Source organism: Neltuma alba, unplaced genomic scaffold (assembly GCF_004799145.2).
Source record: "Neltuma alba isolate B1F8T4 unplaced genomic scaffold, ASM479914v2 tig00000563_pilon, whole genome shotgun sequence".
Taxonomy (NCBI): Eukaryota; Viridiplantae; Streptophyta; class Magnoliopsida; order Fabales; family Fabaceae; genus Neltuma; species Neltuma alba.
The window spans coordinates 30011-45487 of record NW_021632096.1 but is presented as its reverse complement, the minus strand read 5'-3'; the positions used below and the strand labels follow the sequence as shown (position 1 = coordinate 45487).

The window sequence follows — 15477 nt, the reverse complement described above, 5'->3', positions numbered from 1 at the left end:
AGCAAAAGACAACGAACTTATCAGGAATGCTTTTTATTTCTTTCTAACATAAACGAATACATCAGCTGCCTTTTATAACTCAAGGCTTTCAACTTATTCCTAAAATATCTCCTGAAATCTTGCTAGCACTCCCTCTTTATTCAGAATAAAATAAATCACCAAAATAATAGGAACTAACCTACTTGACTGGGTAAACTAAGCAAAGACGATAAGATAGAGACCAAGAATTTCGGAACTGGACGTTGGACTTGTTGCCATGTGCTTCTCACGTGCTAACGAGTTTGTACTAAGTTTTAACATGTTGTTGCTCGAGTTTAGTTCAAACTTCAAACATGGCTCGCTGGAGTGCAATGGAACTTTATATAAATATTATATACATGGATATATTTCTTTTTTTTTTTGGGGGGGGGGCTTGATTCAAGTTATTTGCATGAATTACATATCAGACTCACACGCTACCACCTGGATATGATAAATGTGAACAGTGAATGATTGGTTTCCAAACTTCAACTGTTTCGTGTACAACATGGATCATTTGGCTTAGTCGGTGATAAATACTTGTGCGTAGGAGTCGGGTCTAATTGAAATATTCTCAAGTCATATTTTAATGCTCTTAATTTTTAAATATCGTCGCTAGTCCTTATTATAAAACTTCATTTATAAGACATGATGTAATATATAGTAAGGACAACTCACAATCTCGCATCCCATTTGTTTTAAGCACACCTTAAAATTCATGAGCCAGCAGAAGTCGGTCATATGTCTTTTGTTTTCCACCTCTTGTTTTACCAGTTACGTAAGTCACGTAAATTGCTAATAAAAAATAAAATAAATAACGAATGATCGTATGGAGGAAACTAATTAGAGAAACATGAAATCCATTGAGTCACCTGGTCATAGCTCAGACTCCTTTGCACCACAGTACAATGAAATTTTTCAACAAAAAAAAAAGTTATATTACAAAATATTGTTTACTTTGTTCTGAATTTTGAAAAATAAAAGTCTTGCTATTGGCTTACGTTGGAATTGTTTGAATCCTGAACATCATCCCTCCTCCTTTCTCACACGGTTATAACAATTTATTCAGAAGTTTCGTATTTTTCGAAATAGTAATCTAGTACCAAAAAGGTAATAATAAATGCATATACCAATACATGGTTTTTTTTCCCTAAAAAGAAAGTAAACTATATATATAAAGCGATAATAAAAGCTGTAAAGCACGACGACTGAATTATAAGCCTCAAAAAGGTACGCATATTAATGAGTCTGCTGGCGGGTCAATTGGGGAGGCAAACATAACGGAGGAGAGATTAAACGTGAGGTTCCACGTCACAATCAAACAAAACGAATGTCGTTTGCCCCACGCCACCATGAAGCATTGAAGCTTCTATCACATTTGTGATCTCTATTTCACGCATCCTTTTTCTCTGTCTAGTCAGAAAACGATGCGCTCGACTCTCAGAATCCATTTGAAATCATGTTTGTAACAAACTGAGACAAAACTCGTTTACATACTTATCTTATATTCTCTAAACTATAATTAAAAAATAGTTATAAGTCATTTTAAACGGGTTCCTATTTTATCAGGCAGCGCATTGCACAACAAATGAGATTTGTTTTTGTACCCGCTGGTAGAGGTGGGGAAAGGGCCACCGGCCCATTTGGATTGAGCCCATACACTTGGCCCATATTAGCTTGGGCTGTAAGCCCATTTATCTAACGGAACATCGACGCTGAAATTCCTGGTTCGTTAGCTTGTCAAATTTTTCTTGAAAAGGTATCCTCTCAACATGATAGTGGTCGGAGCTCTAACATGGGCGAGTGAGTTTTCACTTTTCAGAGAAGGTGGTCACAAGGAGAAGCCCATGACCTTTTGGATCCTCTATGTGCAGAGATTAATTTCCAAACTTTTTATCTGGGGCAATGTTAAAGAACCAGAGGCATCTCAGTGAATCAGTTAAAGTTAGGATAAGACTGTTTACGTTGTGAGGAGGACAACTCTTGAGGCCACTTTTGCCCAGCCAGTGCAGGTGAATAAGGGTTACGTGTGTCTATTTGGTAAGGTTGGGCAAATATCAAAACTAACTGCGCTCACTCTGAATTAGGATTGGCTCCTTTAATTTGTAAAATGCCTCCGTAGTCCCTAATGCTAATACCAACAGGAGAGGAAGAGAGAAGAGAAATTGAGAGAGCCAGAATTATTAATTTCTCTTATTCTAGTTTAGAGACCGCTTAAGAAATCAAATCTCACTGCAGAATTATACGCATCGGCAATGTGCTATATTGTTGATATAAAAAGGTATTGCAGTAGCGCATAACATACCTCCATTGTTTTATGGCAAGTTGAGTTAGAATTATTGGTAAGGAATATAAGTACTAGAGATCGATTTCACGAGATTCTGTAACAGATAATAGCTGGGTCACGTGGTGGCTGATCTGAAAGTCCAGATTCGCATAATCGGACCATCATCTGCTGCGGCGAGAGGCAGATGGAGAGGCTCGCGGAGGTCACCGAATCAGAGATACGAATAGACTTTGCTCTCAACTGCAAATGCCGAGCCACCGTCAGTCTACGATCTCTGTGGGCCGCCTCGCCGCTGGCCTTCAAGGTCCAGACCTCCTCCCCTAATAAGTTCCTCGTTAACCCTCCCTCCGGCATCATCCCCCCTCTCTCTCACGCCACCTTCCAAGTCATCCTCAAGCCTCAGTCCCAGCTTCCCCTAACCTTCCCTCGATCTCCCTCCGATCGCTTCCTCGTCAAAATCGCCGAATTCCTCCCCAACACCTCCATTCCCATTCCCTCTCACGCCATTAACTCATGGTTCTCCTCTCTCCCGTCTTCCACTCCCACTCAGAATCTTAAACTCAAGGTCGCCTTTGTCGGCCCCCTGCTTCTCCGCCATGCCGTCGTTAGTGGTGATTTGGATGCTGTTAGGAACCTCATCAAACGGCAGAGGTCCTTACTCGCCGATTTGTCGCCCAGTGAGGCTGATTGGCTCCTCCGAGTCGCCACCGAGTTGGTTAACCCGGACGGCATGGTTCACTTGCTCCTGGAAGCTGGTTTGAGACTGGAGCAGGAATTGGGATCGGGTAACGCGGACCCGAGATGGGCTTCGAAGGGCTGGGACGAGTTACACGTGGCGGCGGCTCTTGATCGGGCGGATGACGTCCGGAGGTTGTTAAAGACGAATCCTTCGTGGCCGTTGGATTCCAGAGATCACAAGGGTAGGACCCCTTTGCATTTGGCGGCGGATAAGGGAAATATCAGGTGCGCGCGCTTGCTGGTGGAAGGCGGAGCGAATGTGAATGCCAGGTGCAACGACGGTAGCTCGCCGTTGTTCAGAGCAGCGGCGAATGGTGAGAGTAGGATGGTGGAAATGCTGGTTGAGATGGGCGCTGACCCAACCATAACCGACGATCGTGGCCGTTCCGCCCTTCACATTGCCAGTGATGAAGGACACGTGAGTGATTCCTATCATTCTTGTCACAAGTGGTTCAACTCTATAAATTTGCAAATTAATGTCTGTTTGGTCCGGTTTGGAAAGTGCTGCGAAACTGTTCTTTTAATGGAGAAAAATACGCTTAAATCAATGAAGCTCCGAAGACTAACTAGCAAATAAAAATGGACAAGTGCCTTGGCCTCCAAAGAAGAATCTAAATCAAGTGATAGATTGCTATGGCAGCATTTTGGATTTTTTTTTTAAAACAAAAACTTTGGTAGTTTAATGAGGTCAAAAATGTTCTTCTTTGTTTGTTTGTTTGTTTTTACAAACGAAGTGTTTGTTTGATGAATGGGGAAGCAGAAAGAGATAGTAAAAATAATGGAGCAAGGAGAAGAAGTACTAGCGGCGGCGAGGCATGGAGACGTAAAGAAACTGGAGACACTGTTGAAGAGAGGGGCGAACGTGCACTACCGTGATCAGTATGGTTTGACGGCCCTTCATGCGGCAGCCATGAAAGGGCACAAAGAGATGGTATCGATGCTGACAGAAGCAGGGTTGAACTTGGAATGTGAGGACGAGGAAGGTCACGCGCCGCTGCACATGGCGGTGGAGAGTGGTGACCCGGAGACCATACAAGTTTTAGTGAACAAGGGTGTGAATGTAAATTCTGCCAATAAGAAGGGTGCCACCCCTTTGTACGTGGCTAGAATTTTTGGATACGATGCCATAGCTGACTTCCTTGTCAGCAAGGGAGCAATGTCCTGTTTTCCTGTAATTTTACGGTAACTTCTCTCTGAATATACATCACATAATCCTAAATTATAGTGCTTGCCCCAGAAATGCTTGTGCAAGATATTATTTGCAGGCATCATCACGGCAATTTCCCTCGCCCCCCTTTTTTGGGTGTTTAGTAATTAGTGGCCCTGTTCCATTCTCGAACCGTATGATTCTATCTTCTCTGGTCTTGTAAACCAAGGATTATATCGTGGGACTTTCAAAGAGAATCACTACTCATAAAGGTCCAACCAGATCATCTCATGGGTGAACTCTTCGATCGAGAAATTTCCTAGCTACCAGGCCTTCCTCAACCATCCATGACTTGAAAATTAAGCATCCGCTTTGATCCAAATTGATGAGCACTTGTAATGATTTGCATATGTTACGACATCATAGTTTTCGGAAATAATTTAGTCAGAAGCTATCATTAATATTCTCGTCCTTCCCATTGAGCAATCTCAATTTTGATTAACATATGCAAAGTTTAGTTGTGTCCTGTGCATCCTTATTTAGCTAATGTCCTTCCACTATCTTGATAATGTGCCCCGTTCTTTATTTATCATGCTTGGTTTGAATTCAATCAGTCAGAATGTTAGATAAAGAGTAAATACACTAATTTTTTTCAATAAGGGAAAATAACTCATATTATTAAAGAAAAGTTTTGCAATTAAATGAGAATAATCAGCTGATGATAAAGCCTAATTTTTGCAACTGTATAAAAAAATATTTGAAAGTCCTTACAGTTACAGCTATTGTCGCCCTTCTTAAAACAGTTACGCATAACCAACAAAACGGTCTTCCAGTCTTCACCTTCCCTGCTTCCATGCACCTATGTTCTTCCTTCTTCGTCTTCCCCATGAACACCGTCCTTGGCGTATCCTTCTTCCTGCTCCTCTCCTTATTCACAGAACCAGTCTTACCATTCTCCCACGCAGACCACTATACTAAACCCTCCGACCTCTCTCTCCGGCGCCACCACCGTCCCCAAGAACACCTGGAGGTCACCTATCCTCTACCCTCCGAACAAGCCACCCCATCATGCTCCCACCTTATTCTGCGCCACTCCTTCGCCGATACCATCGATTCCCCTCCCTTCTCCACACCCTACATCCCTCCCTCTCACTGCCCTTCCCCTTGGTCCCGCGTTCTCCTCCGTTTCCAGGCCGATTGTAAAGGAGAGCAGTACGACCGCATCGCTGGCTTATGGCTCGGCGGCGTCGAGCTCTTTCGCACCAGCACCGCCGAGCCCACGAAGGATGGAGTCTTCTGGAATGTTTGGAAGGATGTCACCAGGTACTCCTCTCTCCTTACAAGGTCTGACCTGGATCTCACGATGATGCTGGAAAACATCGTTAATCATGAATTCACTGGGATTTACCATGTCACCATCACTCTTTCGCTCTTCAAAGGCCGCGCTGTTGTGGGGGTTCCCCTTGGGGTTTCTTGTGAGAGGAGATCGAGGATCCTTAGGGATGAATCGGATGGAGGAATCTCGGAAGTAACGGTGGAACGGGATGATCTCGGTGATACTGATTTGCGTAGGGGTTCATTGGATTCGTATGAATCCCCGGCTGATTTGATCATTCCGATATCTGATGACGGCGACCGTGGGTTTTGGTTTAGAATTGAGCGCGAATCGGATGTTCATTCCCGGAGCATTCGAATTCCAAAAAATACTCACCGTGCAGTTCTTGAGTTGTGCGCGTCTTTTCATGGCAACGATGAGTTTTGGTACTCAAACCCGCCCAATTCATACATCAAAACTAACGGCTTAAGCACACGCCGAGGTAATGGAGCTTACAGGGAAGTGTACGTGACAATCGATGGCGAAGTTGTAGGGTCGGAGGTTCCATTTCCGGTCATTTTCACAGGAGGAATCAATCCCCTCCTCTGGGAGCCTGTTGTTGCAATTGGGGCTTTCAATCTTCCTTCTTATGACATAGATCTAACACCTTATCTAGGTAAGATTCTGGATGGGAAAAAACATAGGTTTGGAATAGGTGTGACTCGGGGCATCTCATACTGGCTTGTCAATGCAAATTTGCACCTGTGGTTGGATCATCATTCCCAAGTAGTTCATGCTGGACGAATCATTAACAAGAGTCCTGAAGTGACAATAGAGCGCCAAGAAGAATTTACAGGACTTGATGGATCGTTTGATATTAGTGCAGAGAGGGAAGGAAAAGTAGCAGGGTGGGTTAGATCAAGTGCAGGAAACTTGACCACCATTATCTTGCATGAGTTCAAGTTCAAGAACTACATTAAGTTTCAAAAGAATGGAACCTACAAGTTAGTGAAACAAAAACACAAAGCGAAGAAGAAGACGAAGTTAATAAATGGTCATGGTCAAGTGGTTGGATTATTGAAGGTTAAGAGAAAGTATCCTCTGCGTGTGCTAACTTGGACTAAGCCATGTTTGCGCAAGGACAGATATCTACTCGTTACCAATGTCACTCATGCTTTGAGAGAGAGGCAATCAGGTGCGTGCTTCTCGAGTTCGATTAGTAACAAACAGGATTCTTCGGGATGGATGAAAGTGAAGGGTCACTCTGTTGTAGCAGGGCAAGCAATCACGCGACAAAATTATACTTACGCAGACAGGTTCAACTGCTATGCTCGAAATGTAGCGGCAGCTGATGGCAAGTTAATTGAAGACAGTTCCACTTTCCAATGCGAGCAATGAGAATCATTTCCAACTTCTTTTCCCATGTCCCTGTTTTATTTTCAGTTTGTGATAACATCAGTGTCAAGTCCGAAGCCCATCCCTTTTTGTGTGTTGTTTTTGCTGTGTAATAGCAATTTAATTGGGTGAAGCTGTATAATATCATTTGATCCCATTGTTCTTGTGTTTGTACATAGGATGAGTGGAGTAGAGGTGCATCCTAACAAAGTACAGACATCTCAGAAAATAAAACATTGGCACCTCCAGATACTCAAGTTCGCACCCTTGAAAGGATGCCTTCACTCCACAGTCCAAACTGATCTCATCATGTCATGATCACGCGTCTAATCCCATTCAGCAAATTTACAGGGTTTAAAATTCTATGCTTTTAATCCCAAGAATCTGTGTTGGTTAATAAATGATGTAAGAACTAATGAAAATGGAACTTAAAAGACAAGAGAATACTGAATTCGTTAAAAAAAAAAAAAAAAACCATTTTGGAGGTAATTATATTTTTTCTTAATTTTTAATTTGATACCCATGTCTTTTTTTTCTTCATTAAATCTTTAATTTTGCTCTATTAATATTGCTAATCCTTACACAATGCTAATAGAGCAAAATTGCAAAACCTAATGTTGCCGAAAGAGCAAGATTAAATGATTTAATTAAGAGACAAAAAACCAAATATCCAATTAAAAAATAGAAAAAACACATAAGCACCACCACCATAATATGGTTTTTCCAACATAAAATGGCGCAAATCCAAACCTTACACCGAAGATCAAAAAGCTCAAACCCTGACATGCTTTCCGTAGGCTGAAAAACCGATTTACCTTTTCACTCCAGGTAAAAAGTTACTTAGAAACTTGCCCCGGACCCAAAAAGCTCCATCAAGTACCATTCCGCTCCCCAAAAATGGAAATTCGAGTAGAATAGAATCGAGTAAAAGCACCTTTATTTCTATATAACAAAAAAATGGTGGATATAAGAATTCACGGCTAATGAAGTCTTCAACTCTCGTACGCAGAAAAAAAAATGTAAGAAAACGGAATAATAAATTTAATTTATCCACACCACCTGGAGAGAGGCTATTATTCCAAGATTACGCTTGAATTGCATATGGAATGAGATAAAATTGGATTTATCGGCAGATTACTGAGCATTCATTTCAAGACGCTCCTCAATCGCTCCGCAAGTATCATAACATCTCTACATACAATAATCTAGTGTGTATTGTACAATCGCAACAAAAATGTTGTTTGGGGAAAAAAAAAACTAACAAAAATGTAGCGAAATCCGTCGTTCTCTATGCCTTTTTAACCCTCAATTTTTTGTCACTCTGTTATCCCAGCACCCTGACCCTCCACGTCAACTTCACCCATTCCTGTATCTTCTTCCTCTTCGCTATCTTCATCACCACTAACCTCCTCGTTGTCTTGGCGTAGCTTAGCCATATGTTCAGCAAGCAATTTATCATCACGTTCACTCACCTGAATCACAATGAAAAATGTCAATCTCTGATAAAGAAAATATGAGTTCTAAAATACATCCATCATCAACACTCACTGCTCTGGGTGCCTCCTTCACAACTAGTTTACCCTTGTGTTGCTCTATGGCTTTATTGCAGGCTTCAATAGCATCCTTGAGAACCAATATTCCTTGATCCTGTGAACATATTGAAGAACACACTAGTAGTTTCAGTACGAAGTCACCATTTGCAAATTAGACGTTCTAACAAATATAAAAACTGCCTCCAGGATACTAACTAAATAAGTAATGTACTATTTTCTAGGAATCTAACGCTCAGATAGTGGAGAAAACAACAGCCTTCGCCAAGAAAACCCGTCAAAACAGGCACTACAGGTAAGATCAACAGCTAGTTCAGTTGTTCAGTTAGTCAATCATCATACACATCAGATCAAAATTTTTGTTAAGACTGTACACCAACCTTGTCGAGAGTGTGAGTGGTAAGAACATAAAGTGGGGGAGCGACAAGTTTAATCTTCACTGGGCAATCATTATTTCCAGCAGCTTCAGCTTTCCGCATTGCATCCTGCATGGTCATGCAATTATACCGTAATTATTCACAATACTTAGGAAGATAAGCAAATATTACTGAACAAACCAAATTCAAGCACAGCCCAAAGAATATGGGAGAGAAGAAACAGTTCAGACCTTAATGTGAAGAACTCCATCAAACTGAAAACACTTCATTTCAATATCAGCCCTAATTTTCAAGGGCTGGGGGGTCATTCGTCTTCTGATGTTCTTTACTAGAGCTTCCTTCACCGCTTCTGATACTGCCGGAACCACCTTGGTCACCTAGAGGAGAAAAAATAAAAATCAGTCTTAAGTAATCAAATAGAACTTCTGTGGAAAAATGATCTACGACAGCAATAATTACCTCCTGCCCATCAGGGCCAACCTCCTTGACCTCACGGGTGAGGGAATTCAAAACTGAATCAGGATCAGTAACAATTATTTTAAATGCCTGCACAAAATGAGGATCATATAGCAGTTGCATAATTCAGAGAAAACTATATATGTATATAACAAACTTCCTTACCTCAAAAGCATGACCGTATTTGCGATACAGAGGCCATCCAATGTGAATATACAGCTCCTGCAGAAGGCAACTTGTATTTAGTTCAATCAGGAAGAGTGAAGCACTATCAACAAGCAAATAATTAGACCAACCAAAGCAAAATGGGGTAAGAAGATCAAAATCATCAGATTGAGTAGAAGTAGATACAAAAACCATGAAGAAATACATCGAATCACTGGAAAGATGACATTTGAGATAACAAGCGCCCCGTGATAAAAAGCAATGCATATGAGGTGGGGAAAACTAACCATAATGAAATAAAATGATCAGCATCACTGTGCAATGCACCTTCCTAGTCTGGTTACATGCGCTAAAAAATGGAGAGCCCACAATAGCAGGAGAAACATAAATCACTTAAAAATATGAACGGGATCTAATATCATTCTAGGTGATCCTAGGCAGTAGTAACATTTTACATGAAATTCAATCCTTTCTTTTTTGTGGGAAGGCTGCTATAATTAGATCATATACAAATGCCCAGTAAAGAGCACAACAACTAGGTTAGAATGAACCGAATTTCTACCTTCTAAGAAATGGGCAAACAAAAAGGCCAGATTTCTACTTTCTCAGCGTAGGTCTAGCACCGCCTCCCCTCAAACCCCCCCCCAAAAAAAAAGGCGGGAAGACCAAGATGCATGATATCATCCAACCGTGATCCATACCTAAGTTCAAAAACTCAGCAGTATCAAGAGCATAATTCCCCTATCAACCATTATTAACCTAAAAAAACATAAAAAGAAGAATCTGATTGTCGAACAGAGAGTTTTTCAAAAACCAACAGAACTTGCACGGAAGTAGGAGAAAACTGGTACGTCAATTCTAGCACACGATTATTTAACTATGGAATGAAGAAAACATTTACAGTAAGCATGGAAAACTGATTTATTTGAAACCAAAGTAACACAAATACGCTGCAAAGATGTTTTAGACATATCCTAGTCAGTGAGAGATAAGTCCCTGGGGTGAAAATGTATGACTAATGAAAGCAAGGTTATACAAGGCCAGAGACAAAAAATTGAGTTGGGATAAAAATGAAGAGCCAGAAGAATAATTGGCAAATTGTGAGGCTGATTTCTAAATCATAAATCATCAACCTTATCATAGCCTTTGTTATTCACCTTTTTATAAGGAACCAAATCAGTGGCAATAACGTACAAACAAGAGTATAAACTTGATGAGCAGTAAGAATTCAAGGAAACAACTCAACGAGAGGTCACATGGCAAGGGTGGAGAGAGTATTTCAATGAGAAAATGACTGTGATATAGAGAGAGATTAGTGGAGTGGAGGTGAGATTGGTGGCAACGCTTTGAGGAAGAAGTGTCCATCTCATGGTAGGTCGAAACTTATACTACAGAAGACGACAATTAAGCATTCTGAGTTGAGCCTTCAAAAATTAACAGATAAATAAAAGGATCAGATGAGTTCCCTGCCTTCGGCCCCATAAGTCAGGTTGTTTGTGACCCAATGCAACATAACAGAAGCATAGAGCAGAGGAATCAGAAATTCATACGACAATCATGCTCTCCAGAGCAAATCGACCACTTCCGGTGATTTCTCCGGTGATTCATGGAGCTGGAGATGTAAATCAAACATTCAATTACTATGAATAAGCATCACACTGAATTTTTTTTACGTTCCCAGCACGTTCTCAATGACCATAGAAAGCACCACAATCCAATAGAGCACTCTTGCGGTAGTCAGTCCGGTCCTTCAACTAGAACAGACTTTAGAACAACTTTGCGTGTTAAACTTAAGCACATGCAGTAGTGTTGCCAAGCAAACAAGAATCTTGAATTTTACAAACCACACCACAAATTCTTCGAAGTATAATCCACAGCCATGTAATATAGTAATTTGCATGACAGAATTTTCAGAAATTAGGGCAAGTCTACCTTCTTCTTTTTTTCATGGGTCAAGGGTCAAGTCAACATACAAGGAAAGAAAGTGGACATAATGATTCCGAAACTATTAATGCCTAGGGATCAAGTTCAGGTATTTCACACTCATTCTATTCAAGCACTTAAAACTCGAGGTAACCCGAGGTCCATAGGACTCAATAGGTTTCTGAATTCAGTCTGAATAATTCTCCCTAACGATTGTCCTGAGGTATTCATGCCGGACTACAACGAGAGCATATACTTCCGTTCATTAGGGCAAAAAAGTGCAAAATAAGAACTTCCATGATTGTTTATTCATCAAGGGTCATTCATTGAAAACTAACATATGAATCCCAGGACTCATATACTTTCGCTCAATGGAACAAAATGGTGAAGAACTGCTGCGCCACTCCACAAAAGACAAATATCAAAATTAACAATTTGCAAGAGAACAAAGAATTATCTCACCGGGGGGGAAAAAAAAAGAAACAAACAATTAACAGTAACAAGCAATTAAGCTCATCGATCAAGAAAAATGGATATGAGGGAAAGAAACGGCGTCGCAGCGAAATACCTCCAAATCAATATTTTCAGTCTCAGCAACGTGACGCATGATGGAGTGAACAAGCTTGCTCTTGTTGTACCTCTCCTCGCAAGCTTGAATATCCTCCTCAGATACCCTTCTCTTGCTCAAATCGATGTAACCCTTTTCCTTGTCGACCCTGAGAACCATAACGGGCTCGATGCGGCCGACCTTGATAAGACTGCTGACACTACGAATCCGGCGGCGAGAGAGCTCGGAGAACAGGATCATGCCCTCGATGTTGTTGTACTCGAGAAGTGAGACGTATGCGCCCATGTCGGCGATGTTCTTGACTTGTATCATAACAGCCATGTCCACCTCCGGATACCTGGCCTCGTACATCCGACATTCGAGATTTGGAGCCATGGTTTGGGTTTCTAGGGCTTTTTTGGGATTGTGGATGGAGTAAAAGGCGGTCTGGTGGTGACGATACCGGCGAGCTCTTTCTCTCTCTGTGAGTAACCGCAATCCAGGCAAGGGTTTTAACCTGGAAGGCGAAAGGCCGAAGCCCTGAAGCAAATAGTTATACCGCTACGACGTCGTTTGCTACTCTGGAAGATACCAAAATTCAAGGGCTAACGTGAGCTAAAAGAAGCACGCCCACCGTGGGGCTCGAACCCACGACCACAAGGTTAAGAGCCTTGCGCTCTACCGACTGAGCTAGACGGGCAAGTTGTGCCGTGGTCAATTCATTTAATAAAAATTCCTCTGTTCGTTACTGACTTCTCAGCGTTCAACAGGAGTGTCGCCTCTGCATTATCTTGAGGTCAAAAGGTCCTTACTCTTATGCCACCTCCGGTTCTGTGTATAATTAGAACCAGAGGTAGTACTTGTATCTGATTCTCCAACGATGAGATGGCATCTTTCTTTTTTTTACAACTCACTTATCTAGTCACTAACCCCAAACTTGACACCGTTAATTAATATTTTTAACGTCATAATTGAGGGTTTAAGGTTGTGCACCATAGACATTCACTTGAAAAGTCAGATTTGGGCCATCCGTTGAAGTAATTGGATATTTTCAGTCAACATAAGAAAATAAACAAGCACTCGCGTACAATAATAATAATGGGTTCATTTGGCAAGGCTTATTTGGGCTTAAAAGCAACTTATTTTACTTATAAGTCCGGTTGGCTGAAGAGGCTGTGTTTGGCTGGGCTTAAAAAAAAAAGCAGCTTATACATTTTAAGCTCCAAAATGGGCAGTTAGGCTTAAGCAGAATTTTGCGGCTTATCTCCTCACTTTAAGAGCTTTTTTTTTTTAACCGTTGAAAAGTGTAGGGGGTTATTTTTTTTACTTCAGTAGTTGGGAATCTCTCATTTTTCTTCACCTCGTTTTTTTTTCTTTCACCTCAGCTCTCTTCGCGACCGCGAGCTGGAGCCCAGCGTCCGCCATCACGTCCTCGCCAGAACCACTGACACCTAGTCGTAGTCAGCTCCGTCGCATCTCTGCTGTGGGGTCATCGTCTTCAGTGTGGCTTTGAGTGACCAAGAACCTGGTCCTTCATTGCGTCTCGTCCTTCTCCAAGCTGTTGTTGGTGTCTCCAACCTAGGTCGCCACCATCTGCCAGTGCATGTGAGGTGTGCTTCGACTTCTTAGCCTCCCAGTGGAATAGAGTGTCCAATCTACCTCTGGCAAGCGTCGGGTGGTCCGATCTGAGACAGGTTGGCCGGTTCCTATTTTTGTGTTGCTTTTCGGTGAATTTGGCAGTGATAGGCGATTGATCAAAGCATGTGGAGTTGTATGTGTGTGTTGATCTATGTGTGAGCTGATATAACATTTGGATGAGGGGATTCACAAAAAAGCTAGGAAAATGCCCGGCAATTAGAGCAGAATTGTGGACAATTCTGACAGCTTTGCGACTTGTGAGGGAGAGCAATATAAATTATTTAATCCTTGAAACTTATTCGTCCTCAATGATCTGGATGTTGCAGCAATTGCAAGATGGAGAAGTTTTTGATTTAATTCAGAAAGAGCTGAGTAATTTTTCTAGTTTACAGTTTAATCATGTTTTTAGGGAGGGTAATGTTTGAGTACATTCCGTGCCAACTTGAGTATTGTACAGGACAAGGAGTTTGCTGTTTTTGATGTGCCTCCTCAATGCATGAAATAGCATTTGGATAATGATATGTTGGGAGTCTCTCTCCCACGAATGATAATGGAATAAGATGATGGCTTGTTGCCCCGTATTTCTCTAACGAAAAAAAGGTTGAATTCAAAAATGTTTAATGTATATGTGTAATAATAATGTTCAGTAATTTTAGTCAATTGAAGTTGGATGGAGTCACATGTTCATTGTTGGTTGATGGGAATATATATGCTCTGTTTGTTGTGATTGATTATTTGCGGTTGAATCATTTTGAGGCTTCTACGTATTCCTTTTAGGATGTTTATAGAAATTAAAGAGAAAGAATTGCTGAGTTATGCTATATGAATGTTGGAGCTTTTATTGCCTTTCCTTTTTCTCCTGTTCTACTTGTATTTGTCTTTGCAAATGGGACAACCGGAGCCGAAAATCTCTAAACATGAACAAATATATATATGGAAAAATATGGGAGGTTGGTTGGTTAAAATTAATACTTTTATTAAGTGGTTACTAAACACATTTTTACGCTAATATGTTAGGAAAACAAAAAAAGTTCTAATTTAGACAGGTTTGGTTCTAATTTGTTTATAAATGCCTGGTGGACATTTTACGTATGAATATCCTGATTTTTTTTAAAAAAATTATACCTAATGTCTAATAAATAAGTCAACTACTAAATTGCAAGTAAGTGGATGTTGAGATAAAGAATTTATTCTACTTTTAAGATGAGGGATTCTTGTGTCATAATGAGAAATGGTCCAAGAATGATAGATCCTTATCCAAACACAAGGGTAGAACAAAATTTGTATCATTCATGTGTGTGTGTGTATTGTTTTTAGCACAGTTCATGTATAATTTTTAATATTGTATCATGCTTAATACAAATGTTTAATGTATGTAGCAATACATATGATCAATATGTCATGTTTAATTTGATAATTTATTATTTATTTATTTTTATCATATAATATTTTAATAATATTTTGAAAAAAAAACTTAGTGGTTAAAAAAAGAAAATGAGGGAAAATGAGAAGAAGGAAAGATAAAGTTTTCAAAGCAATAAATAAATAGTTTAGTGTCATCGTAATCCAAACACTTTTTTGTCTTGGGATTTCTTCTTTATTTTAGGTAAGAAGAATATGCAAATAACATATATAGTGGCCGAACATGATCAGGCTGAAGCTAGTCAACCATCGCCTTCAAATGTTACATCACAGTTTTTATCGCATATGAATCGTGTTTGTGATGCAATCAGAGACCAAATTATTCATAGTTTATCAATTAATTAATTATGTAATTTTATTTTGTTTTACTTTGTCAATTGGAGTTCAAAACTTTGTTATCCATTTAAATTATGTTTAGTTTTATATTAACAATCTTTTTTTTCATTTCTCTGAGGCTTTCAAATTTAATTCATTCAATCAATTTCACTTCTTCGTATTA

At 40.3% G+C, this 15477-nt stretch overlaps 3 protein-coding genes and 1 non-coding gene across 4 annotated transcripts; 2 read left to right on the top strand and 2 right to left on the bottom strand.

The window, feature by feature from the left end:
• The first annotated feature begins 2155 nt into the window (after positions 1 to 2155).
• LOC114740597 (serine/threonine-protein phosphatase 6 regulatory ankyrin repeat subunit B) lies at positions 2156 to 4651 on the top strand. The gene is made up of 2 exons (XM_028928771.1): positions 2156 to 3461; positions 3804 to 4651. Exons 1-2 carry the CDS (start codon positions 2490 to 2492, stop codon positions 4227 to 4229), a joined length of 1398 nt encoding a protein of 465 aa, XP_028784604.1. The 5' UTR covers positions 2156 to 2489; the 3' UTR covers positions 4230 to 4651.
• Positions 4652 to 5002: 351 nt separating this feature from the next.
• Positions 5003 to 7057, top strand: LOC114740587 (peptide-N4-(N-acetyl-beta-glucosaminyl)asparagine amidase A-like). Its single transcript, XM_028928760.1, has one exon. The coding sequence runs from the start codon at positions 5044 to 5046 to the stop codon at positions 6901 to 6903; it is 1860 nt and encodes a 619-aa protein (XP_028784593.1). The 5' UTR covers positions 5003 to 5043; the 3' UTR covers positions 6904 to 7057.
• Positions 7058 to 7973: 916 nt separating this feature from the next.
• LOC114740606 (eukaryotic translation initiation factor 2 subunit alpha homolog) lies at positions 7974 to 12407 on the bottom strand. Its single transcript, XM_028928785.1, has 7 exons — positions 11940 to 12407; positions 9449 to 9505; positions 9287 to 9373; positions 9058 to 9204; positions 8831 to 8935; positions 8449 to 8547; positions 7974 to 8372 (listed from the first exon to the last, which is right to left on the bottom strand). Exons 1-7 carry the CDS (start codon positions 12312 to 12314, stop codon positions 8217 to 8219), a joined length of 1026 nt encoding a protein of 341 aa, XP_028784618.1. The 5' UTR covers positions 12315 to 12407; the 3' UTR covers positions 7974 to 8216.
• Positions 12408 to 12545: 138 nt separating this feature from the next.
• On the bottom strand, positions 12546 to 12618 carry TRNAK-CUU (transfer RNA lysine (anticodon CUU)). Its single transcript has one exon. It is a non-coding gene; the product is annotated as a tRNA-Lys (tRNA).
• Between the last annotated feature and the right edge of the window lie 2859 nt (positions 12619 to 15477).

What these genes read in the sequence shown, in the direction of transcription:
- LOC114740597 (XM_028928771.1), top strand. Translation starts at nt 2,490, where the DNA reads ATGGAGAGGCTCGCGGAGGTCACCGAATCAGAGATACGAATAGACTTT. An exon ending in TTGCCAGTGATGAAGGACAC is followed by an intron (nt 3,462 to 3,803) that starts GTGAGTGATTCC and finishes ATGGGGAAGCAG; the next exon opens with AAAGAGATAGTAAAAATAAT.
- LOC114740606 (XM_028928785.1), bottom strand. Translation starts at nt 12,314, where the DNA reads ATGGCTCCAAATCTCGAATGTCGGATGTACGAGGCCAGGTATCCGGAG. An exon ending in AATACGGTCATGCTTTTGAG is followed by an intron (nt 9,374 to 9,448) that starts GTAAGGAAGTTT and finishes CATTTTGTGCAG; the next exon opens with GCATTTAAAATAATTGTTAC. An exon ending in TGAAGGAGGCACCCAGAGCA is followed by an intron (nt 8,373 to 8,448) that starts GTGAGTGTTGAT and finishes ATTGTGATTCAG; the next exon opens with GTGAGTGAACGTGATGATAA.
- LOC114740587 (XM_028928760.1), top strand. Translation starts at nt 5,044, where the DNA reads ATGCACCTATGTTCTTCCTTCTTCGTCTTCCCCATGAACACCGTCCTT.